Source organism: Lonchura striata, chromosome 3 (assembly GCF_046129695.1).
Source record: "Lonchura striata isolate bLonStr1 chromosome 3, bLonStr1.mat, whole genome shotgun sequence".
In the NCBI taxonomy this organism is placed as follows: domain Eukaryota; kingdom Metazoa; phylum Chordata; class Aves; order Passeriformes; family Estrildidae; genus Lonchura; species Lonchura striata.
In genome coordinates this window covers 56,560,394-56,584,940 of record NC_134605.1, presented here as the reverse complement: position 1 = coordinate 56,584,940, position 24,547 = coordinate 56,560,394, and the positions used below count along the sequence as shown (strand labels likewise).

General features: G+C 36.8%; 1 protein-coding gene across 21 annotated transcripts in view; it reads right to left on the bottom strand.

Moving 5' to 3' along the window:
• SYNE1 (spectrin repeat containing nuclear envelope protein 1) overlaps positions 1–24,547 on the bottom strand; it is a 290,658-nt gene that overhangs the window by 13,313 nt on the left and 252,798 nt on the right. For 16 of the 21 annotated variants that reach the window (XM_077782169.1, XM_077782171.1, XM_077782168.1 and 13 more), the window contains 14 exons: positions 20,602–20,764; positions 16,908–17,095; positions 15,127–15,277; positions 11,774–11,956; positions 11,224–11,361; positions 10,275–10,466; positions 9,046–9,376; positions 8,141–8,209; positions 6,077–6,219; positions 5,048–5,174; positions 3,697–3,908; positions 2,021–2,221; positions 1,537–1,665; positions 957–1,169 (listed from right to left, as the gene is read on the bottom strand). In XM_077782169.1, coding sequence (XP_077638295.1) covers positions 957–1,169; positions 1,537–1,665; positions 2,021–2,221; positions 3,697–3,908; positions 5,048–5,174; positions 6,077–6,219; positions 8,141–8,209; positions 9,046–9,376; positions 10,275–10,466; positions 11,224–11,361; positions 11,774–11,956; positions 15,127–15,277; positions 16,908–17,095; positions 20,602–20,764 — 2,440 coding nt within the window. The remainder of the gene's footprint in view (positions 1–956; positions 1,170–1,536; positions 1,666–2,020; positions 2,222–3,696; positions 3,909–5,047; positions 5,175–6,076; positions 6,220–8,140; positions 8,210–9,045; positions 9,377–10,274; positions 10,467–11,223; positions 11,362–11,773; positions 11,957–15,126; positions 15,278–16,907; positions 17,096–20,601; positions 20,765–24,547) is intronic. The other 5 variants (XM_077782177.1, XM_077782188.1, XM_077782189.1 and 2 more) reach the window with 2 other exon arrangements.

The following is a 24,547-nucleotide window of genomic DNA, read 5'->3' as shown; positions in this document are numbered from 1 at the left end:
AAGGAATGGAGCTCAGAAATAGAGCAACTAGCTGTACAGGTAAGCAAACTGGAAAAATTATCCCGAGTGAACTTCCAACAAAGTTATTTCCAAGCCCAACAAAATAAAGCAGCTAAATTTTGTTACCAAATTTTAAAAGACTAAGGCATTGCATGTTTTCTCTGTCAGCCCTAAAGGAGAAGAAAAGCAAACAGTAGTTAAAACTTTCTTTGCTCAGGTGACACATTTTCCACCGAAGTCAATACAGGGGAAAAACCAGTTGTTCTTTATTGGCTGTGAACTACAAGAAAAGTTTGGTACTACCAAGATTTTAATTAAACAGGTAGAAATCCACTAAAAGGAGGGAAGAGCTGAATTCTTGTGCTTTAAGCACACTGCTAATCTAAGTCCTTTAAAAAAGTGAACTAAAGGAGAGCCTTGAAATCTTTACTATGTATCTGTCACTGCTGGCAGACATATGTGTAATGCCCTCTCAAACACCTGAGACATACAGCAACTGGAAAAAATTTGGACTATGGCTCACAGGCTAAGAGGCACATATAAGGGACTCCTTACCCTATTACAGAATTTATTTTATGCTTTTTATTCTCTCTTTGACAGAGCGTGCATTAACTTCCTTTCCAGTGAAAACTGACATACTATAATTTTCAGTACTGCTACTGGAATAATTATCTCATATACTTTGCCAGTTGACTGATTCAGTAATGGCAGGGTAAACAAACCAAGAAGTTCAGTAATTGCTACACCAAATAGAAAAAAAATACTGAATTTAAACCCCGCCCCCCCCCCCATATCAGAAGAGATATTTACAATATGAGGTTTAAGAATACTTTATCCCATCTTGATAAGCACTGCAAACCACAGAAACAGAGCAGCCAATAGCAATGATCAGAGAAAGGCAGTCGGAAGAGCAGGAAGCACGCAGTGAACAGAAAGGAATAGAAGACGTGACTTACCAGTTGACTACTTGAAATGTCTAGAATTTTCTCTAGGTCTTTAATATGACGTGTGACCTCTTTCAAGAGCAGCTTCAGTCTGTTTCCAATGACATGTACCTTTTCTTTGGCTTCAAGACAATCCTTGCCTTCAGCATTGACTAGCAATTGGCAAGACATATCTTGCAGTGATGCCACCTTCAACTGAGACTCCAGCAGTTCACGTCTGATTTGCTGTTGCCAAGGCAAGCATCAATTTTTTTTAATACCAGTCAAAAAAAAAAAAAAAAAAAAGAAGTAGAATTCACAAAACTCAACATTTTAATTTAAAGAAATGGAAAAAAAAGAGAAGCAATATAAATTGCTAATCTGACAGGAAGATATAGAGCAGCCTAGTAGTTGCCTGAGTTTTAAAATCACATGTGCTACTAAGGAAAATGAGTGGTGTTCCCTACCAAGGCAAAGTCAGTCACTGACGCTGGTCTCACAGCTCTGTGTTAGCACACAATGTACAGTGCTAACCCTCACAAGAAAGAGAAATCTGATTAGATGTTTTCCTGGTGATATGTTTTGGGAGAGAAAAGGGTGATTATAATCCTACCATCAGAAGTCTGTGATGATCCTGCAGTATTTCTGAGTCCAGATTTGGATTGATGGGCACAATCTCATTTTTTCTTCTGTCAATATTCTCCAACCAAAGCAGCAAGCCATGGCTCAGTTCGTGGAAATCCTACAAATGATGAATCATGGTTTTCACAGGGTAGCAGAATATTCCAGTCAAACTCAGGTTTTTAATTTATCCTCTGACACATTCTACTAGCTAAATAAAATAATTGTATATTTCCAAGAAATATACAATAGAATACTAGAATACTATTCCAGAGATGACAAATTTTGTAAATATTGGGGTGTAAATCCATGTTTTAGGAAGCACAGGTTGAGTGCTTTGAGAAAAACCCACACCAAAGCTGTATTTTAGCTTTTACAGGCAAGTTTCAGATGGATCGTGAGCACACCAGGTAACTAAATGGTTTATATTTTCAGTATGTGGGCTCCTGACAATTTGAAATAGGCACGATACAGACCTGGCACTGTATTAATGCATCCTGCAAGGAGCTGCGCCAGTCTTCGATCATGCTGCACACGTGCTCCCAGCGCACATTCATCTGAGACAGGCGCTCCTGGAGCTTCTTGCTCTCCTCACTGTCAGACTGAGTGAACTCTGAGCTGCACAGATTGATGGACAAGATGATTGCTTTGCGGTTATCAATTGCTTTCTGCAGCTCCTTGATGGTAAGACAAAGGGGAAGAAAGAATGGAAATTGGTAAATCGTGACTTTCAGAAACATAAAGTAGAGAGCACACCACAAGACTGCAATGCTTTGCCACCAGCAGCTGCAGAAAGGCACCAATGACAGTCCCTTTACTCTAGATATGATGTTTCTGGGCTCACTCTGTGACTCTGCAAATGTTCACTCTTTAACACCAACTAAAATTTTACTGTAAGCATAAACAAGATGAAGCCAATTAAACTTGTAAAGTCTTGAAAGCCTGAAGTCAAAGTTGAATTTTAAAGATTTGGCTCATGTTTCAGATATTTTAAAGACAGAGTAGGTCCAACAAAACTTAAAGATGTAGCACAACTGTATTTTAGCTCACAATAAAACTTTTGCCCTCACTTCTCAGTTTTGCTGATAAACATGAAAACCAACATATTTTCAAGTGGAATTTGCTGTCATCAGTAATTTAAAATAAAATCTTTTACTGAGAGAAACAAAAACATACAAAGAGTACAAAGAACTTAAATTTATAGAAGCACAACTTGTATAAAAACTCTGATTTGTTTATATTGGAAGCCACAAAAGAATCCCCACCTCTGTTGGTTTGGAGGGTACTAATGGGTTTTCAAAGAGATGGTGAGATAAGAGCAGAATTCTCATGAAATGTCCCGTTTTCCACCTACTTTACAGCATTTATTTAAAAGCACGATGTCACAGCAACCTTTGCAGTACTTATGGCAGCTATATTTGGATTACAGTGAAGATGAGCACTGACATGCTTCACACGGACCACCACCGGAAACAGCCTCTACTATCTGTTCACCTCATCCCTGGCATGAAGCAGAGTGCATTTTGACATTGGGTCACTTATTTTTGTGTTCGTGCTTGTAAGATACTAGTAACTGAATGAGAAGTTGTGGACCACCACATTTGCAGATCTTTATAGCTGTAGAATACACAAGAGAGATGAAAAAGTAACATTCAGATTTGGATGTACCTGAGATGACAGAAGAAGAGAAGGAATGTTGCAAAGTGGCATCAAACTTTTCTGTGTTGCACTGGTGACATGGGGTAGGTTGTAACACCTTTAGACTCCATCTCATTCCTCCACACAAAGTAGTAATGTCTCAATGAGGCATTTCTTTTGAACCAGCTGTTTTGTTACCCATTTGAGTAGAAGAGAATTGATCTAACTTGGCACTTAAAAAAATTTCATCAATTTGGGTGCAATCAGGAGTTATCTGTACATTCTGTAATTACAGAATTGCTACAGAACTACTATTCCAAAACTTCATTTGGATAGTCAGTGGTACATTTTCCTTCCAAAAGGTGATTCAGAAAATCACTTTCCCAGCTACTTTACCAGCAGCAGCTCACTATGTGGAGGAAACCAGCTGCAATTATTGGCAATGTCTTCAACATACCTGTTGTACTCAGTTTTAGAAGGTAACTAACTCATGGAACAGAGAAATAAAACTCACTTTCAGTTTTTTAATCCTGAGCTCAATAGTTTGTATGTCAGTGCTGAGATCAAGGCGGTGGAGCTTCTCTAGTTCCTCTTCAGTTTCTCCCAACCAAGCCCAGATGCTATTAAGGTCAGAGTTGAACTGCTGCCATTGCTGAAGGTTCTGCTTCATCCTCAGCTCCTTGCTTAGAGCTTGAGCCTGGATTAATTCCCATCTTTCAATTACACCTGGAATTTCAAACACCAAATTCAACAAAAGCCAAAAAACCCACTCGCTTCACACACACACACAATTGCATAAACTGAATACTGTTCAGGACAAAAAAATGTTCTGTAAAAAGCCTAAGCCACAAACACTAACCACTGTAAAAACTAAGTTAGATTGAAGAAAGTGATGTTGGAGGGAAAGAACGAAGAACCTAGATGATTCCAGTCCACAGACAATTTTATTGATTTTTAATGTCAGATTTCTATGAGCAGAATTAAGCTGATACATGCAGGTCTCTAAAACAGGTTATGCTGGCAAAAAAAGACAACTTAAATTACCAGATAAGTGCAAACCAGGCAAGAAATATTAATATATCTAACTAACCAGATGTTTATTATTTTTATTGGTAGTTGTTCCTATGGTCACACCTCACTACATTTGCCTTAGCTATTAGTGATGCATTGGATAAACACCTGCACTAGAAAGAAATAATTAAGGGACTATTTCTTCTTGCTAGTTATCTTGAAATGCTGAGGCAGAAGGACAAGTTGTATTACTCCATCAACTTAAAATTTACAAATATAAACCCACAAAAATATAAAAGAGACTATATGGGTAGTTTATCATATCAAGCTAAGAATGGAAATGGTGCCTTTATACTCCCTGGGAATCCATGTTTTCACAATCCAATGCCTCTTGTTCTACAGCTGATGTTTAAAATTAGCCAGGTGAATACTTCTATCAGATGAAAATAAATTCTTTACTGTAGGCAGATAATAGAGGTGAAAGCTAATATTAGAAGAAACAAATGCTGGCCGAGGTGCTTTGAACAGCAATATAAGCAACCTTTTTCATGGGAAATCTTAAAGAAAAAAACATTGCTTCCACAGGGACCTCCTGAAAGGATTAGGGTTATACCTCATGATATTAAGGGGTTCTTAAAATGGACTTGTATGCCTAAACTCTTCATACAGCATACACAAGGAATACTTACTATTACTTATTATTCCTATTAAAAAAAAATTAAACAGAACATGATAACAGACAGTCATGTAAATATATATGTCAGCAAATAATACCAAGTGTTTATTCAGAAAAGCGTTGCTTGTGGGCTGCTTTCCATAATTGCTGCTCATCAAATGAACTACATGTTACTTACCAGCTGTTTGTGTTTCAGTACTGTTCATGTTAATGAGTCCTGAAAATTTTTCTTCTTCCTCCTTTAGTTTATATCCGAGCCTTCTTACTGCATCTATGCTTCCACTACATTCACCTAGCAGTTTCATCTGTGTTAACAAACAAAATATTCCTTTTCAATATGCACTGTACAGGACTAATTGTATGGACAGTGAGAATTACAATGCAACTTCCAGAAATTTCCAAAAGTAAGTTTAAGTGAAGAAAAAGGTCTATTATTTAACGACCTGCGCTGACACTACAAAAAAAGTATATTCAGATGATAAAGGCCTAAAGCATATGTTATACAGAAATAACTTAGCACCATTATGCCAAATCATTCTAGATGTCTTAAGTGCCATCTTTTCTAAATTTTAAGACACTATGGCAAAAACACTAGAAGACTAATAAAGAAAATTAACTTAAATTTGGAAATACTACTATGCATGCAGGTAGATAATTTTTAAATTCTGTCCTTAATAAAATTATTTGAATGGCTTTGAAAGAGATTTATCTTTCAGAAAAATCTGTCTGAAAAATTTATCTTTCATAGAGATAATTTATATTTCAGAAAATTTTTCTAACAAAGCTTTTTAATCAGGGATTCCATACATGCAATCTTGCTTATATGATGCATGCTTATAATTCATTAGCAAGATGAATACTGTGCCTGAAGCTATAAAACATGCTTTTAAAACCAGAGGAATTTCAAACAAGGATATCAATCATTGTTAGATGGATAAAAGCATGTGTGAGAAAGTACTTCTAAACATCTGCAAAAATGTAATAGGAAAATAAATTCCTCAGAGTAATGTTCCTCTAATGCTATTGTAAACATACGAATAACATAAACAACAATAGCATGTGGTTAAGGGTAGTAACCACACAAGTGAGTCTGAGAAGCAGTCACAGCTAATTGCTCTGCTGAAGCAGCTGCTTTTCCTTCAATGGCTAAGCTAAGCTAAGCTAAGCTAGGAGTGCATATCTGACTGAGGCTCCAAAACACACTCACATATCCTTTGTAAGTGGAATCCAGTTCTGGTCCCGTAGGTGTCTTGCTACGGATGATGTTTTCTGTTTGCTGTATCTGGAAGCGACTGGTGTCCAAGGCCTTGTCCAGCTGTCGGATATGTGCTTCCAGGGCACCTGGTTCACCTGTATCAATACCAAAGAAGAGGAACTGTCACCCCAACTTTTCCAAATTTCTTTTTTTTCCTTGCCCAGGCAGAATAGATATTAGGAATACTGTTTAGATTAGACAGTGAAGGAGAAAGTGGAAGCAGCTAAGTGATGTCAAAGTGATGTCAAAGATAACTGATAACAAGTTACATTAGAGAGTGTTAGCAAAAAATTATACCAATGAACAAGCTTGCCATAAGAATACTACAGAAGAGTCCACAGTTTAAAGTAGGCTTGCAAATTATTCTGAAGTGACTTTTCCCCATTATTGAATGCCTTGTCTTTTTTTTAAACAGAAAGTTCTCAGCATAGCATACTCTAACCTCACTGATTTTGGGAAACACCTTCTTCCATTTCACAACCACTGTCAAATAAAACCCTGCAACCCAAATCTCCATTTTTATTATCTAAATTAATGTAAAAATTTGGTAGTTTAATTTCTCTTTGTATGATTTCTCCCCACTTAAAAGCAGTAGAATTTGCATTTCCATGAAAGGATCCTATTAGTATACAATTTTTGAGATTAAAACTGGCATACAAATGCTAAGTGATAACTGTTATAATCATATTGTCAAAATTCATAGATAACTGGACATCTTGGAGGCCTGCAGCAAGTAATCCATGACTGCTTTGGGCAACCACACTAAGCAGCAAAATTTACACCATTTTTCCAATTATGTACTCGACAAAGATCATGCTTAACACATCTGAAAGATAGAATTAGTCATTCAAGCTATTGGGAACCAGTATCAGTGTTTTTGAAGAATTACTAACTTGTAGTTTCCTTATAGGGGTCAGCTGAAGTCTGTGATAGAAATTAGCTAGATACAATGCTAATGTGAAGCAGATTACAGCCTAGAGGACCACATGAGATCCTTCTTATCCATATTCTATCACTATACCCGATTTCCATCTGTTTACAAAGACAGTTTGAATTTATTCATAAAGACACAATTAAAAACATGAATAGAGAAGGAAAGCCTTCTGTCCACTGAATTACAGAAAATGGAGCCTCTTGGATGATTAATCTTTTTTCATATATAACACCACCTCACCCCAAATGGACAGGACAAAGTGCTCAACATTGCTTTTTACTCATTACTTTAAAAATTTTTACAGATCATAAAACTAAATACACTCATAAGTACTGCATTACTTATACCCTTAATCAATAACATTATTTCAATAATTTGGGGAGTAAATAGAAATGGATACCCCAGGCTTGTGTCACAGACACTAAGATTTTGTTTGCTTTTTGCAATAAAGTCATTATTTAAAAAGAGGAAAACTGTGAAATAATGAGAAAAAAAATTTGCAAATGCATCTGTTTCCTCCAAGAGAGTCTTCAAAAAAAGAGACAGAAGATTTAATCTTGTGCAATGAGAAAAGAAAATAATATTCCAATATATGAGTCTAAGATAAACACAGTACCTCAACTTGACATTTTGACCACATGAAACAACACCTAACCTAAACGTTTATTATCTGCATGATAATCCAAGATGTGTCTATGTTAAAAAAAATAAAATGCAAATCTGAAAATTAGGTATTGTTTTATAGCTTTTCCTTCTGCTTTAAGATGTAATAATATATTAAGTCTGGTTGATGGACATCAGAGAAAAAAGACCAATAAGATCAGGATCAGTTTAGTTTAGTTAGCCAAGGTGGGAAGGCTAATCTTCAGACATCATTGATTCATCCATGCCCCCAAGGGTACCTTTAAGTGCAATAGTAAAGCAGGAGGATAATTCTAAGTTAATATGCCAAAGCTGCCATGTAAGAAATACTTATCTTGTAAGTTGTGAAAAGATAGCAGATGCTAGGAGTAGAGAAAGAAGTTATGTTTGTGCACCATGGTATTTGCACCTGGCTATGCTTAGTCTTTTATGATGCCTACCAGAGATATTTTTGAGGGCGTTTTCTGTGAGTGTTACATAGGCCTCAAGAGTTTCAGGGATCTCTACATCTGAAAAAATAAAAGCACAATCTGAATTGATGGCTCAGCAATGGCTGTCTCCTTACAGCAGGAGTCCTTTTCATGGGATGAATTAAATAAATTGTTCCAATAGCAAACATTCTCTCTGGAGAAGGAAAAAGATGAAGACTGAAACACAGGGAGGCCACTATACAGTCTCTTAAGATCCATGCAAACCTGACTATTCACAGAGCAATGACTTGGAAAGCAAAAGACAGCCACAAGATCAGAGTAAAATACCCTGGTATGTCTTATCCCACAGCTAGCTCCATTTGGGCACTCTCACTTGTTAAGATTAATCACACAAAGCACAAACACTTAGAAAGGATTTCTAACTTCACTGGAGAACAAGACCCAAGATCCCACCTCAGACTAAACACTCATTTGCTGGAGTCTTGCCTGCATCAGGACAGAGTTAGGGTTTACTTAAACACTTGATGATTTTCTCTGTGGGTCTCTTCCACAGCATTCTTTCATTAGTTTGCTCTGTACTTTTTTCCATATCCAGTATAGTTTCTTCTAGTATCTTAGGACACAGGGCTGTTACAGATGACATATCCCATCTGGCAGGCCTCACGCATAGATACACAGCCTATTCCCTGCCATATCATGTACGCCTCTGCCATTTTCCAAGGCTGTCGTCATCCAGGAATCTCCACTGCTGTCTCTAAGGCCAGAGGGCCACTGAGATCACTTAGGAAACTCTATTTCAAGTCATCAGGGGCTATTTAAAGTACTTTTCCATGAGAATCTTAGCCACACAATCACACATATAACATTTGACTTTTTTTACTTGGAGAAAATAGAGCACTCAGTCTGCCACTTACCTGTTATGCCAGCTGCTCCTCTCAGGTAGAAGTCTTTTTCTTGTCCTCCGTCTTCTTCTGAGTGCAGTGCCCGTGAAACGGCTGTCTCCAGGTCCCTGCTGAGGTCGTAGTCATGATCCCACTCCAGGGGGATGGAGTCCACGCTCGCAGGGGTATCTCGCCCCGATCGCTCGCTCCTCAGCGGCTGGGAAAGAGGCAGCGAAAGGTTGGAAGAGGGGTGCGGGGAGAGAATGCTGTCCGCAGATTTGTCATGCCAGCGTATGTCAGAGAGATCTGCTGATTCATCCAGATCCACCTCTCTGTCTGAGAGGTCATGCTCGTCATCTGTTAGCTAGAAGCATAATGCAAACAGAAGCGATCAATGAAACGTGCAGAGGCACTGCGTGGTCAGCCTGGGTCAGTGAAATAAAGTAGCATTAGGTGACAGGCACACTGGTGGGGTTTTCATTTTGCACATTTCCTTTTGTACCTTCCCTTCATTATTATTATTAAGGTGCATTAAAATCCAAAACAACAAAGAAGATCAAAGTGCCAGCTCATTTTAATTACAAGAAATCTCACATAAGGCAAATATCTCCAGACTTTTACTGATGTTACTTCAATGCAAATATTAAGTTATCTGGAATAAATTAATAGAAAGCATATGTGATCTTTACCACGAGTATTGCTTTTACTATGTTATATCATATTTTGAAACCTCTGTATTTTTTTTTTTTTTTTTTGCTTCTTTCATTAAGTAGGACTTGAAGTACCAAAAATTGTTTTCCTTTCACTTTCTCCTTTTGTTTTCCTTTTCCACTTTTGAGGTTGTGTTCAGTTTTGGAGACAAACTTCTGTCTCTTCTGATGAGTAAAATAATTTTATCATTATGTTTTTAAAAAACACCAACTCACTAAGCTGCCAAAAGCTGCCAGTCAAACTATCTGACAGTGCAGGGAAATGTTCTTATGACAAGTACCACAGTGCTACTCCCATGAATAAAGTTCTATAAATATCCAGTTGGCATGCATTTTCATGATGATTTACAGAAATTCCAGATTTCATCAGCTTGCCCTCTGAACAGGACACAAATAGCATGTAATGGAAGGGAGGCAGATGGTCAGGGTTGCAACAAAATTTAACCACAGGATATTTGGAAAGTTAGGTTTCATTTCAACATCTTTCCGCATTCTCACATTCGTAAATTGGCAATGGACCAAACAAATAAAATCATATGTAAATATACACACAGGAAGGCGGATAAGTTTCTTGTGATAGCGCTCCACACGCCCGAAGACCTCTTGGCAGTAACGACGCAGCTCATCTAGTTCTTCTTCAATCACAGCTGCATCCAGGGGCTCACTTTTCTCAATGAGTTGCTCACCTTGCACAATTATCTGCTCAATTTTGTTGTTGTTCAGGGAAATTTCTTGCTGGAAAGCCTGTGTGTAAAAGAAAAGCCCATGCATTATCAACAAAATCAAGATGAGGACAATCTGGGTAATTAAAGATGCAAGTATTAAGAGTTTTATAAAAAGAATGGTCTGGGTAACAAACATGGTTTGTGCCAAATACTCTTGTCATGGGCAACAATGAGCAATTAAATTAAATTTAGTGTTCCACAGTCTTTCAAGCCAAAACCAGTGATACTTCATGGTTTACCATCTCATTCCTTATTTGTTGAATTTGGAAAGAAATCTCTTCTCCAAACAAGCCATGTCAATGATCAAATGTCTAGAATGAACAGAGATGTTAAACCTAGGACAGTGGAATTTTGGATAATGTGATGTTTGCTATTATTCTCTCCAGATAAGGAACTTTCTGATGCAGAAATGGTTGAGAAATGTAGTAATTATTAGATATTAGCAATAATGGAAACCTTATATAAATATTTTTTACTAATATTTCCTATTTTGATGTGGGAAAGTACACTATCACCCCTGGTTTTTCTTTTCACATTTTTCACAGATCAAAGATTTTTCTATTTTGATAGAAAAGTACATATTGGAATCTGACAAAACTCCTAACTTTTGAGGTTGAAGTCTTGGCTTGCAAGTAAAGGAACCATATCAGACTGCATTTCTGCATAATGCTTCTTAAAATTCTTTTCCCACTATGCGTGATTTTCCCTCCCTTCTTTCATCCTTCCTTCTGTAACTACCCATTCTTTAAATTCTTAATGTAACTATTGTTCTTTACCTTAAGTTGCTTTATCTTTGCTTGGACATCACACTCTGAGAAATGCTCAATGTTGGTCAGCTGCAAGTCCATCTCTGTTAGCCATACCAGGATGCTGTCACGTGCTGTTTCAAACTCCTCCCGCTGGCCAATAAAATGCTGGAGGGTGGAAAATTGAGTGGCATTAAATGACCAGATATATAAGAACCCTCAGCAATAGTAGGAAAATTACTTTCATCCCCATCAAACCCAATTTAAACTCAGTACACCTTCTTCTTTCATTTCCTACATGCTTTCTGAGGTTCCTTTAGCGGTAACGCTATCAAGAGCTGTAATTAGCTGACCTATGAAAGTCATCTTCCATGAGGAAGGTGGTGTTTGATGTCATCAAGCATTTGCCTACAGTCTATTTGTTTACTTTGGACTAAGTGAACTGATGAGCTTCCTTCCTCTTCCAAAGGTAGAAATCCCCTCAAAACCACTGTGCAAATGCATTATACTGAAAGCCGCTGAAGTATCCTTGATTCCTAACTAGAGTAGTGAAATTGAAGTCTTAAAAATGGAAAAATACTTTTAGCCTGCGCAGGATGGAGGTAACTCGCTTTTGTAAATTGTCCCATCTCTGGTTCCCCTCATGAACCATCTGCTTGAGGCTGCCGTTGGAGTCCGTGCGGTTCTCCCGTGCCAGGCGCCGATATTGCTTATTGATCAGCTCCAGCTGAGTCAGGCTTTCGTGCACTTGTCTCTGGAAAGCCTAAAGCAGTATGAACAAAAGACACCTTCAGAATTTTAAGTACGGAAATCAGGATACATATATAGGTCTCTTGCCTTATTTTAACCTTTCTTCTGCGCTCTGACTTATGTAAGCCAATAAATTCCACTAGTTGGAGACATCTCCTGAGGGCTCCCTTATAGAGATGCTGTCTTCTGTTTAAAAAAAGCAAAACCATATAAACAAAAAGCCCCTCTCAAAAACCCCAAAAAGTGCATAAAACTGACACGGTTCACTGAATGAGAAATTGCAACATGAATATCCATTACAAAGGCAAAATCAATATAAGAAAACTAGCTCTTCTTTCTGTGAAATTATATGCTTCTGTATTTGAGAACAGAAGTACAAACAATGAACATGAAACTCTTCTTAAAAAAAAAAAAAGGAACAGAAATCCAAGATTCCTGTGGCTTCATTGGATTTCTTTACACATATTGAATTTGCTGAAATGCAAACATTGAAGAAATTTGAGCAAATGTTTATTCTGAAATGTGATACTAAATGAGACATCTCTTTATATTTAGTATACTGGTGTGCAAGTAAGTTTTGCCTTAAAATATTCACAGAAAAGAAAATGTCACAAATATTCATGCTATATTATTTCTAGGCAAATGTTTGCACCATGTACTTTTGGTACTTGTTCTGCTTTTACAAGAACCACAGAGATGCAGCTGAGATGCACAGAGACTTGGCCCATGGCTTTTATGTTGTGACTAGCAATCATGAAGCTTGGAGGAAATACCTTGTAAAGAAATGACTGAATTTATACTTCTATTACTACTACTGCCAACAACAACAACAACAGAATATTTTTTCAAAAATCTACTTGTTTTTATCTTGTCACATCACATCAAAAGAAGGCCTAAAAACCTAGATTTCACCATCTTTCTTTTGAATACAAGTAGGGTTTGGATCCCACTGTAGTTCTACAAACTTGCTGTCTGATATTCTTTACAATGCAATAAAATAGTCAACGTCTTCAGAAACTAGACACATCCCTTAATAAGAACTGTAGAACTCAGATAGGTTATATCTCTACTTCTGTAGAGAAATTTTAATTAAACACGTGAGTTTGCTACGTAAAAATACATGCACTTCATACTGCACCATTCAAAGCCATAATGTGATAAGCACATTTCTGCTGTAATACCAGGGAAGAAAGTAAAGGAACTTGTAAAAAAGATCAGATTCTGTAAAGGCCTCTCAACATAATTATTCTCTTGAATGGCCATCAAATGGGGTAGGGGACAAACAAAAAAGAACAAATGCACTTGCAGCTAGGGTGAAATGATCAGTCAAACTGAATTAATATAAAGTTGCACAAGTATTCCTATATTAGAGGCACAATTCTGACTGTATTTACTAGGATAATGAAATCTAAAAGTGTGCAGCTGCTGTTTCACCTGTTATCAAGCCTTCACCAGCAAAAGAACATCTGTTAATTGCCTTCCATGTTTTCATCTCAGCTACCCAAGAATTCATCTGTTGCCTTCTTTCCTGTTACCTCTTTTAATTTCTCCATAAACTACTGGAGAGGAAGGAGTTTGTTTTTGTGAAGTCAGTGAGAGCCATCTCTAACCTCTGTATTCAAGAACTGAAAGGTTCCTATATAATCTGATGAGGTATTTTAGTTATGTGTTCTTTTTTTAAATTAAAGTGCATATATGGAGAAGAAAATCTAAAAAAAATATATGCCTAGTTAAAGCAGAAACCTGCTTCTGTTAGTATTTGTAAGTGGCTGACTTCATACTGAATTTACAGTAAGGCTGCTGAATGCCACTGGATTTGAATACCACATTGCCTTCCTGCTATTTGGTAGGCAAGGAACTCAGATGCTCAGGAGAAAAAAAAAAAAAAAAAAAAGAAAAAAACAGAAGGAAAAATAAGAAAGAACCAAACTCCAGGGAAAGGAGGCTTTTGAAGAGGCTACACTGTTCTCTTTGCATCTTATTCCTGTTGACACTCTATAGACAGTAAAAGATCTACAAGTCTGCTGCAGAGGAAAGGTTATCATAACAACTGAGGTTCAATGAAGCAGACCTTGAGCAAAGTCAATTCAGCTGTAAAAATCAAAGGGTCAATATGATTGTGATATACTTGGCTTCTCATACAGAGACTTACTAAATAAGAGATTTAAATCTTGATCACCACATAGAGGGACAATGGGAAAGAGCTCTGAGACAGAGTGCTTGTGTCCAGGAAGCAAACATTTCTATACTATGGAAATCTACCTGGCAATAATGAAGTCTGGCCTAATGAAGTCTGTCTGAAACCTAAGCATGTGAGTGTCAATTATAGAACACAGCACTTCACAGTTTATGCTTTTAATTTAAGCATTAAACCAAAACCTATCAACTGTGCTTCGACATTGTTTAAAATTTGTATTTCTTCTTCACAGCAAATACTTTACAGTGTCTGAATCTTTACAGAATTGCCTGAATAATTTGTTCTCTTTCTTATCTCCCATCTTGACACAGTCTTTGCACATATGAGTCCAGGCAAAAGATTTTCCTCTCTGACTCACCAGGCGATGTGTATGTGTGCTTTACACACAGGTTTACAATCCCTTGTAACTATGAGACAAGCCCCTACATCGCAGCAGACACAACGGAGTCATGTAACAAGCTCCTAAGCACTGACCAGTGGGACAGCTTGTCAGTTTTGAAGCATGCTGAACTTTTTTAAGTCACAGGGGACGCTATGTGGACACATAACAATATTTGCATGAACATGAATTTCATGTATAAGGGTTCAAAACGTGGATATACTGCATTATACAAGACTTCAGAGAGCTGGCTTCAGCAAGTTATGAAAAGAAGAGATAAATCAAAGCGAAAGCTAGAACATGCAGCATGCATTCGAAGAGGCACTTGGTGAAGGGAGATTTAGGAAGACTCTGGAACTCAACTGATTGGACACACTAAAAAATTGCAGAAATGTAAAAGGTGAGGGATTTGATTTTGGTGAACAAACTTCCAGTTGCCACTTTCCACTGTCTTTTTATCTTAGGAACCTGCTACTGAAGACAGCTACAAAATCATCAACTCCACTTTATTAATACAGCATCTCTGTTGTAACTTGGTTATGGAAGAACACCAGCTGGCTGCTGCAATGTGATCAGTAGGTATTGAATTTCAACCACTATAAATCACCTCAAATTTCTTCAGTTCTTCCTTAGCAACAGTGTAAAGCACACCAGAGGAGCTTGGGAAAGCAGCTGTCCTCTCAGAGGTTTTTAACCATTCTTCAAATCTAGAGTAGTCATCCAAAAATTTTTGCCATAGCCGCCAGGTCTCTTCAATTCTGCAACAGATAACGGAAAATTAGAGAATGCTTTAACTGATGGCCAGCTGACCTACAGAACTTTAACCTGTCATCTGCAACAGCAAACTAGCACTGCACCAGACAATAACTGACTAACAATCTAACTCAGCCAGCCAGACTGATAAACAGACCACAGGGAAGCTTGACTCATTCCAGACTGAGCTAGAATAAGATGAAGGCTTTTTTTTTTAATGCATCTAATTTTGGAATCAGTATAAAAAAAAGTCTTACATTTGTAATAGGAACTCTAAAAAGCTGAGCACACACTAAATAACTTCTGAAATGCAGCGCCAGTGACATCAGTAAAGTTGCTCTTTAATACAAATAACTTTCTAGTACAATAAAGATCTTAAATACTGATAGCTCAGTTAACGTACCAGTACAAATCCACCAAAGTATAATGTGTACATTCTAAGAAAGTAAAATAGTTCCACATTAACTTAAAATAGGTCTGAATTGATTTGTTGGACACAAAGTTATGAAAGTCCATGTATGTTCATGACAGACAATGCCAAAGATAGAACTTGTAACATAGACCTTACAGATATATACAGTTCAAGAATTTCCATGGCAATAATATAAAATTACTTAAAGATATGAATCTATGGATCTAGATTCAAACCTAAAGGCAATAAATGTTTTGCAAAAAAATAAACAAGAAACTTTACTAAATATATTAAGAATATTCCACAAAATGAAATTCCATAAAAAGTTCAATTCAGCATTTTGAAACATCAAATTCTTCCTAGAGTTTTTAATATGACTGTATAAATATGACAGAAATAAGCTTCATAACTTACAAAGTTAAAGAAAATATATTCAAGAAAATATAGGAGTTTAAATCTGTAAACTTGTCTCATTACTAAGTTAGCACATAGTACAAAGCACTGCCCACATCATTAACCGACATCATTATTGCTGTTGAAATCATCAAATTATCCTGTGTGGGAATAGAAAGCAATGAATCTTCGGGATATTATGGTCTAAGCATGTGCAGTTATCCAGACTACACCCAAAAATCCTGGGTGCTGTAGCCCTCATTTGCTCAGCACAGCTAAGGTGGAGAGGCGAAGAAATTCCATCTAAGTGCTCAGTCATAAAATTCTTCCAAACAAACAAAGTCAGATATAAGAGAAACTGCTGAGGAAAACCGGCTACATATAAATCCTGAATACCTAGAATAATATTTCTATTCAATACCTATTAATACCTATTCAATAACGAGTTTACCAACAACCTCAGCAGTTCTTGTGTAAATTTAAGTGTTACAGCCTCCCTTTTAGGTCATGTTTTCTACATCTCTTGGAGTCATTGCTATCATATAAACTTTCTCTAGTATCTCTCTCATCATATCTACAAAGCATGTGAAATAATAAATAATTCTATTAAAGGACTTGTGCGTGAAATTTGATGATTGTTATCTGTACTTTGTATAAAGGCATATGCAACCCAAAATTTCATTTTTTTCATAGAGGCACAGTAGGTATTGGCTTCTACTCAGTGTATGATCTTTTTCTGAACCTTACACTCTGCAACCATATAATATACATTCCATGCTGTATTTCTGCCTGCAGAAGGAAATACTAATCTCTAGGTGTTTTAGACTTACTTAAGTCGTCTTTCCATCGACATTGCACAAATATTTCTCCACTTTCTGTCCAGATTGCGTGTAGCCTGCTGGATAGAGTCACACTCTGCTTCTGTGGCACAAGCATCACAGTCATGAAGAAGTACTTCACATAGATTGAGAACAGATGCCACGCCAGTGCTGTGTTTCTCTATGTCCCTCTGGAGTTCCTGCAGGTGAAGAGATTAGTTCTTAAGGGAAAGTGCTAAACATGCATCCATGCAAATATATTTATCTTCCACTCATTTTAAAAAAAAAAAAAAAAAGCTTGCAAAGAGAAGAAATACATCTAGTAATACCAATTAAGAGAGTGCACCTACACAAGTAGTGATGCAATGTTATCAATGAGGCCAGGAGAACCTGGCAGCATGCACAGCTCTCCCAGGGACTGCCAGAGCTCTGCATGCTCAGCTGAGCATCTTTCACACACATTTAATCAACATCACCAATAAATGGTAGAATTATTCTCAGCCCTTTCCCATTATCACAGAGAATGTAAAGCAGAAGTTAGTAAAAGAAGTGTGACAAGAAGTACATTCTTATGTACTGCAAGGGTTTGGCAGAGGGACTCTTCATGAACATGCTGCTCCCCATGTGAGATAGCTCCAAAGTGGCATGTTTGACATGGAGATTGGCACAGCAGCACATGTTGAACAGTGCATGTGTAAGATATTTTTCTTCCTTCAAGTTTCCAGTTCTATAGTATTTTCACTGGAAATAGAAAACAAAAATTCCAGACACCTAAAGAAAATGCACTCACATTGTCTTAGCATTTGTGATCAGCATTAGTTTTCCTGACAGTTTCTTGGTTTCAACGGTTTGTTCTACACTGATGATAATGTTAGTTTTGATCTCCAGATTAAAGTAAAGACATATAAGATTATATGGAAAAATATGGACAAAGTATGGAAAATAACAAAGCCAAGACAACCTAATTCCAATTGTGACAAAGAAATAGTAATCTAACTGCATCAGAAAGTGTTATATTGCATCTAGAATACTAGGTTCAATTCTGATTCAGATGAAGAAAGGAACCAATAGGACAATTAGAGACATGGACATTTATGTAGGAGAATGTGGCAGCCTGAAGATGAGTAGAGATAAACTGCTCTATAATTTTGCTATTGATGTAAACTATGGCATGCAAAGTGAAATACTGTGTCTATACACAATGTCTACACATATTTAAGGTGTAACCTCCTCTAGTTCCTCTAACTACAGGAACTTTTCTTACAGCTAGAAACATGAAAATGTCTTCCAGCAGGAAATGCAATTTGAATTAAAAACCTCAGGATATTTGAAATATAACAAGGTGGATCTACACAGATCTCATTTTTTTGGTTGTTTGTAATTACTTGGCTTTCACTTAATGAAGTAATCTACTTCATCTTTTCAACTAGGAAGTTATTTTGTAAACATCTACTTTAGAACATTGAATGGAAAATCACAATCTCTTCTTCCTCAGCAACAGCCTTCTCACTTCACTTGCCTGAAAAATACTTCTATCACGATGTCAAAATGCTTATTTTTCTTTCTATCTGCCCTGAACTATTATAGAAGGGTGGATACTATAATAAGATGTCACCTTTTATGAAACACACACTCCAGACAGCTATGAAACTTGAGGTTAAGTAAGTGCAGGTAACACGATCTCCTTTCTAATGTTTTGGAGTAAAGCAGTAGTGAGAACTGTGGGGCCTGTGCATTCATAAGAATTACACTTTTTTAATTCACCTACAGAACATTTCCACAAGCAGTATCTAGACTATTTCTTCTCCACAGTCTAATATTTATTTCCTAGATTTTACAATTTATTATGTTTATTAGAGAATATTAAGCCTTTGGTTAGTTCACAAAGGAATAACACTTTTATGCACTGCTGTCACCCCTATACAACCTTTTTTTTTGCCCAGAAGCAAACATAATTTTTTCACATTTCAAGAGGTGGGCAATTTAGAAAATGAACAAACAAGCAATCCTTTAAATGAAGTTCATTACCCCAGGAAAATACTGAACTGAAGTTACCCTACCTTCCCCCAGGATATCCAGAATCACCTGCATTTTTAGTTTCACTAGAGACCAGCAATCTGCAAAGCTGATGCTTGCCTGTAGTAGAGGCTGAGAAGTAGATTTCATAAATGGAATTTGTCTCTCCTCTTTCACAACATAACATCTTTAACCTAACTTTGCGTATGAACAACTGGGAAGATAACATGATCTCAGTGGAAGATCAAAAATGGAAAAGAACACAAAGTCACTAGCAGAAGAGACAGGGAACAAAGTATTTGAGAAGGTAGCCTTCTGAAGTGTGGAAGATAGTGATATAGCCTCCAACTAATAAAAATGCTAGTTGCCATGCATTGAAAGTGGGTGGGTTTTTAAAACTATTATTATTATAACCATGTCTTGTATCATTATCATATCAAATCATCACCATGTTTCCAAATATGGCATCCACCCATGGCTAAATTCACCTCTATTTCTCCCCTTTAGAGTTCAAACTAAACCACTCTCACTTCTACAGAATATCACTGCATGCTGTCACCAGAAGGAACCAGTGGAAGGCAGAGATATAACAGTCTCTGTGCCCAAAATAAATCTCCCAAGAAGTGGCTGGGATTGGACAGGATGTCTGCATAGGGATTCTAGTAAATAATCTCAACTGCCTACTTTGTTGGTAGCAATGTTTAGCCCTTCCCAGCATTTTATTGTCTCAAAAACACCATTCACTAGTGACACTTCTGTGTTATAAATTATTATCCCTATATAAATTCCATATAAAATATTAATAAGTAATTCTGAACAGAGCAGTAGCAAAACAGTTGAGGAGCCAACAAAATCTCTGAGGGAGTTCTTGGCTCTCAGTTCTACCCTCAGCTTAAAGGAGCAAAATATCCATTTGTACTCTTCATAAATTATCCACAAACTATCCTGTCTTTCCTCTTCTCATGCATTTCTTTCTCCTCTGGAGAAAGGACCCAGGAGAACATCTAACTCCTCTCCAGTGGGAATCAGAAAGGTATTTTTTCCAATGAATAACCAACAGGAACACAAAGGACAGCAGTTCTCTCCAGCAATGTGCTTCTAGGTAAAACTGCACTGGGTAGCAAAGTGTAACAGGAAGGAGAAAGTATAGTAAATCATCTTAGAAGTAACATTACTTTCAATGCCAAAAAAGAATCTAGCACTGCATAAAGGCTTTGTGTAGTATAAACCAACCAATTTTAACTTTACATTTATAGCTCATGCATCTTTGCGTGCAAAGTGACTCTCAAACAAGCTGCAAAATAAAACTGAGTTAGAAAGGTTGCTAAAAAGAGTAATTTTCAAGCATTTGCAAAATTTGCAAGATCTAATAGGTGTCAGTTTTGCCTCTGGGAACAGACATTTCAAACAAACAAAAACCACAAGCCCCAAAGGAAAACAATTGCAATAACTCATTCAGGTTACATCTTTTGGTGCCTTACCTTTCTTGGAAATGTCAATCAGCTCCTGGTGGATTCGATGTCAAGGCCAGCAGAAGGCTCTATAAGTGACACAGTAAGTACCACTTGCCTTGATATTTAAGCATTTTGCCACATGCCCTCTTAACTGAACTGGGTATGGGCAGCCCACGGACACTCTACTTTGGCTCTCCCCATGTCACTGTTCACCTGGTAAGTGTATTTTATTTTACCTGCTGCTCATTTAGCTTCCTTTGTATCTCCTCAGAGTCACAAGTTTCATAGACGATAGGTTTGGACAGCTCCGACTCAATGTGGGCAAGCCAAGATCTCAGACTACTCATGTTTTTATCCAGCTGCTGCACTGCAACAAGGGTTTCCTTCAACTTCTTTACCCTGTAAAGAAAAAGAAATGGCAGTATTAAATACACCCTGAAGAAAAAATTTCACAGCATGCATTTCAGGAAACTTTCAGAGAAACTTCACTTAGATGGTGAGTTCTTCTCTAAAGTCTTTCTTTATTACGTAAGAGAAGTATATTACATGTACATAGAGTCCTGCATTCATAGCTGCTGGTTAAGAAAAGATGAGTGCTTAGTAATGCCACACAGCATTTTCAAATCTTATGTACCTTTATCAGTTGACTTTAATATTTGTTAAGAAAAATTTTCTGTTCTTTTTTTTTTTTTTTTTTTTTTTTTAATAAGCTCATATACATCAACCCCCCCACAAATTATCTAAGTAATTTAGTTGTGTATTTGACTAATAGATGACAATTGTGTTTCTTAGAGTACAAATAACTTATGCATGTACTGGTGGGAGAGTGCACTGAGTGAACAGGCCTTTTCCACACCCATGAAAATACTGAACTAAGCAACACAGAAGACTTGGGTTGGAAGGGATCTTTAAAAGCTAACTGGTCCACCTGCTCTGCAATGAGCAAGGATATCTTCAACTAGATCAGGTTGTTCAGAGTCCCATCCAGCCTGACCTCGAACATTCCTAGGGATGGGCCACCATCTGGGCAACCTCTCTGATCAACCTGTTCCACAGTGAAGACTTGTCTTTGAATAAAAAATTTCAGAGCAAGAAACTCAGAACTTGGGGAGAATTCTTGAATTCCAAGGGCTGTTTAAAGTTGGTGCTATTGGACTGTTTCAGGTTTAAACAGATGAAATTGGAATGGAACTGCATAGTGATTTCTAACTAGAATTTTTCTTGGAATTCTGACCCTGGAAGACCAATGACCAGGAAAAACTAAATAGATTTCTGTTTGTGTGTGTTTTTTGTTTTTTTTTTAAATCAAGAGAGAATTAAGCTTAGAGATTGAATAAATTCAACTAAACTTTCATCCCATCTCAATAATTTTTCCTTCGATTTGTTTGAACTGCAAAACTGTCCTTCAGTAAATCTCTCCTTCCTATCCCTGTGTTTCATAACATACATTATTAATAACCTCTCTCTTTTTCCCTATTTGTGTGGTACCAAAAACAATCCTGAGTAACATTCCCTTTTATACTCCTACTGCTACTGCTCTTAAGTGTTTCAATACCAGAAAAATTTAAGATATGAGTGCAGTTGGGAACAGACTGACTAAACTGGGTTGAAAAAGACAAGATTGCCAGATTTGTTTAAGAAACAAAATGCCACCTGACTATGCTATAATTCAAATTAATCACAATTAATAATACTAACCAGCAAATTTATTGAGTGCTTCCATACTGAAAGCAGTAGTTGCAGATGACCATTAAGAGAATCACAGAGAAATTAATGTCATCTTAAAAAAATAAAAGTTAAATTTTTCAAATTTTCTTCTCTTTGTAGCCCTCCCTTTAGCTCACAGGTGGTTAAACTAGTTCTTTATAGCTAAAAATCCTTAAGAACAGACCAAATAGCTTCCTTGCTAGTCTCATGACCAACAGCTGTAAGGTTTTAATCTGTAAAGAAACCCAACCTGGTAACTGGAAAAAAATCTGGGTAATCTGAAGATCTGCCTATGATGGGACTGAAGTCAATACAATTTTGCTGTAAGACTGCCTCAGTCCTCATCATGAGGCTCTGTATCATAACACAGCCCTGTATTTAGGCTTGGGGAGATGGTAGGAGAACAGCTGCTGAGGGCACCCTCTCCTTGTCACCTCTGGTTCTACATACAATGTTTTGTGGGCTTAAACCAACTGAAACTTGCTCACAGGGTGACCAAGGAAGTTGCTTATCACCCTTCTAGAAGTAACATACAGCTTTTTCAATCTCTAATATTATTGAAAAGGAGTGAAATCCTGCCCATCTTCTGCTTATATTTTCAAGGCTCAATGCTAATGATCTTTTGCAGGCCTGCTGGAGTAGGAAAGGGAACAATGAGTCATGCCTGCCCTGTGGAGAAACAATGTCACTCGATCATCTGCAAGACCAAGCTGTGGACCAGTATTTTTTTGTTTGCAATTGTGTATACTCTAATCTCTGTGCTGGATTTCATCTACATTTTCTCTGCAGCTACTATAAAGAGTCCATCATTTAGAAAGTGCCCTCTGCCTGAGGCAAACGGCACAGGAGTGCATGCCTGCCAGAGCATAAAAAATAGTCTGGGCCAAGTACCACTGTTTTCAGTCACATGATCCAAGTTACTTCAGAGAAAGAAAGAAAAACATCATGCCATACTAAAAGAACACTCCAACCAAACCCAAAACCAAACCCTAATGCTTCCTTCTTGCACCCCACTACATCTACCCTTAACACTGGATTTTTTTTCATACTGAGTTTAACGTAACAGGTTCCTTGCCTGTGGTACAAATAGAAACAAATAAACAAGTGCTTATTTGATTCTGCTGAGATTTTTTTTTTTTACTGAACTGCAGTACAGTGTTGAGCCTCCAGCTACACTAAATACATATCTGCGATCAAATTATTTATGCAATCCAGTATGTCTGAGAGTTTTCCTTCTGAACTTCAGCAAGCAAATGCTGAAATGCCTATGCTATAAAAGCTCTGCTTAAGAGACAAAGGACAAATTTAAAATGAGGTATGTAGAATCCCTAGCCAAGTGTAATTTTGATGTTTTGAGATTTCACTTGCAAGATTATGTTTAATTTGTTAATGATTCCAATAATCATTTCATGCTTTTTTTGCAGCACGAGACAGCACAGTAACTGCATGTTACTGTGAGAGACTTGAGATAACTTTTCTCCTTGATAATAAAATTGTGCACTGAAATCAAAGGGTTGGAACCATGAAATAGTTGGTTTGAATGTTGTTTTTCATAAAAAACACACCCCAGTCTTGTTATATTTTACAAATACTTAAATTCTCAGAAAGAATAATACATCAGAATTCAATTGTTTTCATGGTTTACTGATGAAAAATCATCTAAAAAATTGAATGGGCTTATGATACTTATATTTTCATATTCCAGTTAATGTGCCTTAATTTCCTCAAGAAACCAGTAACTTCAGATTGTCTGTTAATAATGTCTATTATTCTACATTGGGCAAAGACAGTGGGAAAACAACTTGTAACTAAAATTAAGTATTTAATTAAGTATAAAATAAAGTATTTAAAGTATTTTATGTATTTAATTCAACTAGTCCTAAAGAAGAAAATCTTAAGTTCCACTTAAATCTAAATAGGAACAACATTTCTGTAAGTACAGAAAAATGCATCATATAGAAGTCATAACTACTGCATTAGTCATTTAGACAGCTGCTTACTAATATTAAACTTTAAAAGCAACATGAAAAAACTCGGTAAGAGCATGTTGGCTAAGTCTATAGAGTAGACACCAGAAAACAGAAAAGGTGCTTTTTAAAAAAATATCCACTTGGAACAGTAGACAAAGTTTTAATTAACACTCTGAAATAATGAGGAATGTTGCACTATTAAAATCAACTTTGAAAATATATTTTTAAAAATAATCTTTATATTAATAAAAAAGTATTTATTTTCCAAAGTACAGTACTACTGTACACTAGGACACCAGTAAAGCCAGTTATATTTACTACTCCAATCAGTTTGCTCTTGCAAAGACTGAATTCCGAACAACAGCTAAATTTCTAGAAAAGATAATGAGAAAAGGGAAAAAAAGAAGCTGAATGAAACATCCAAGATGATGTAGGCTGAGTTAAAGTATTACATGCAGTTACAAAACAGTCATTAATATAAAAAGACAGCCAGGCTTTGGTGAGT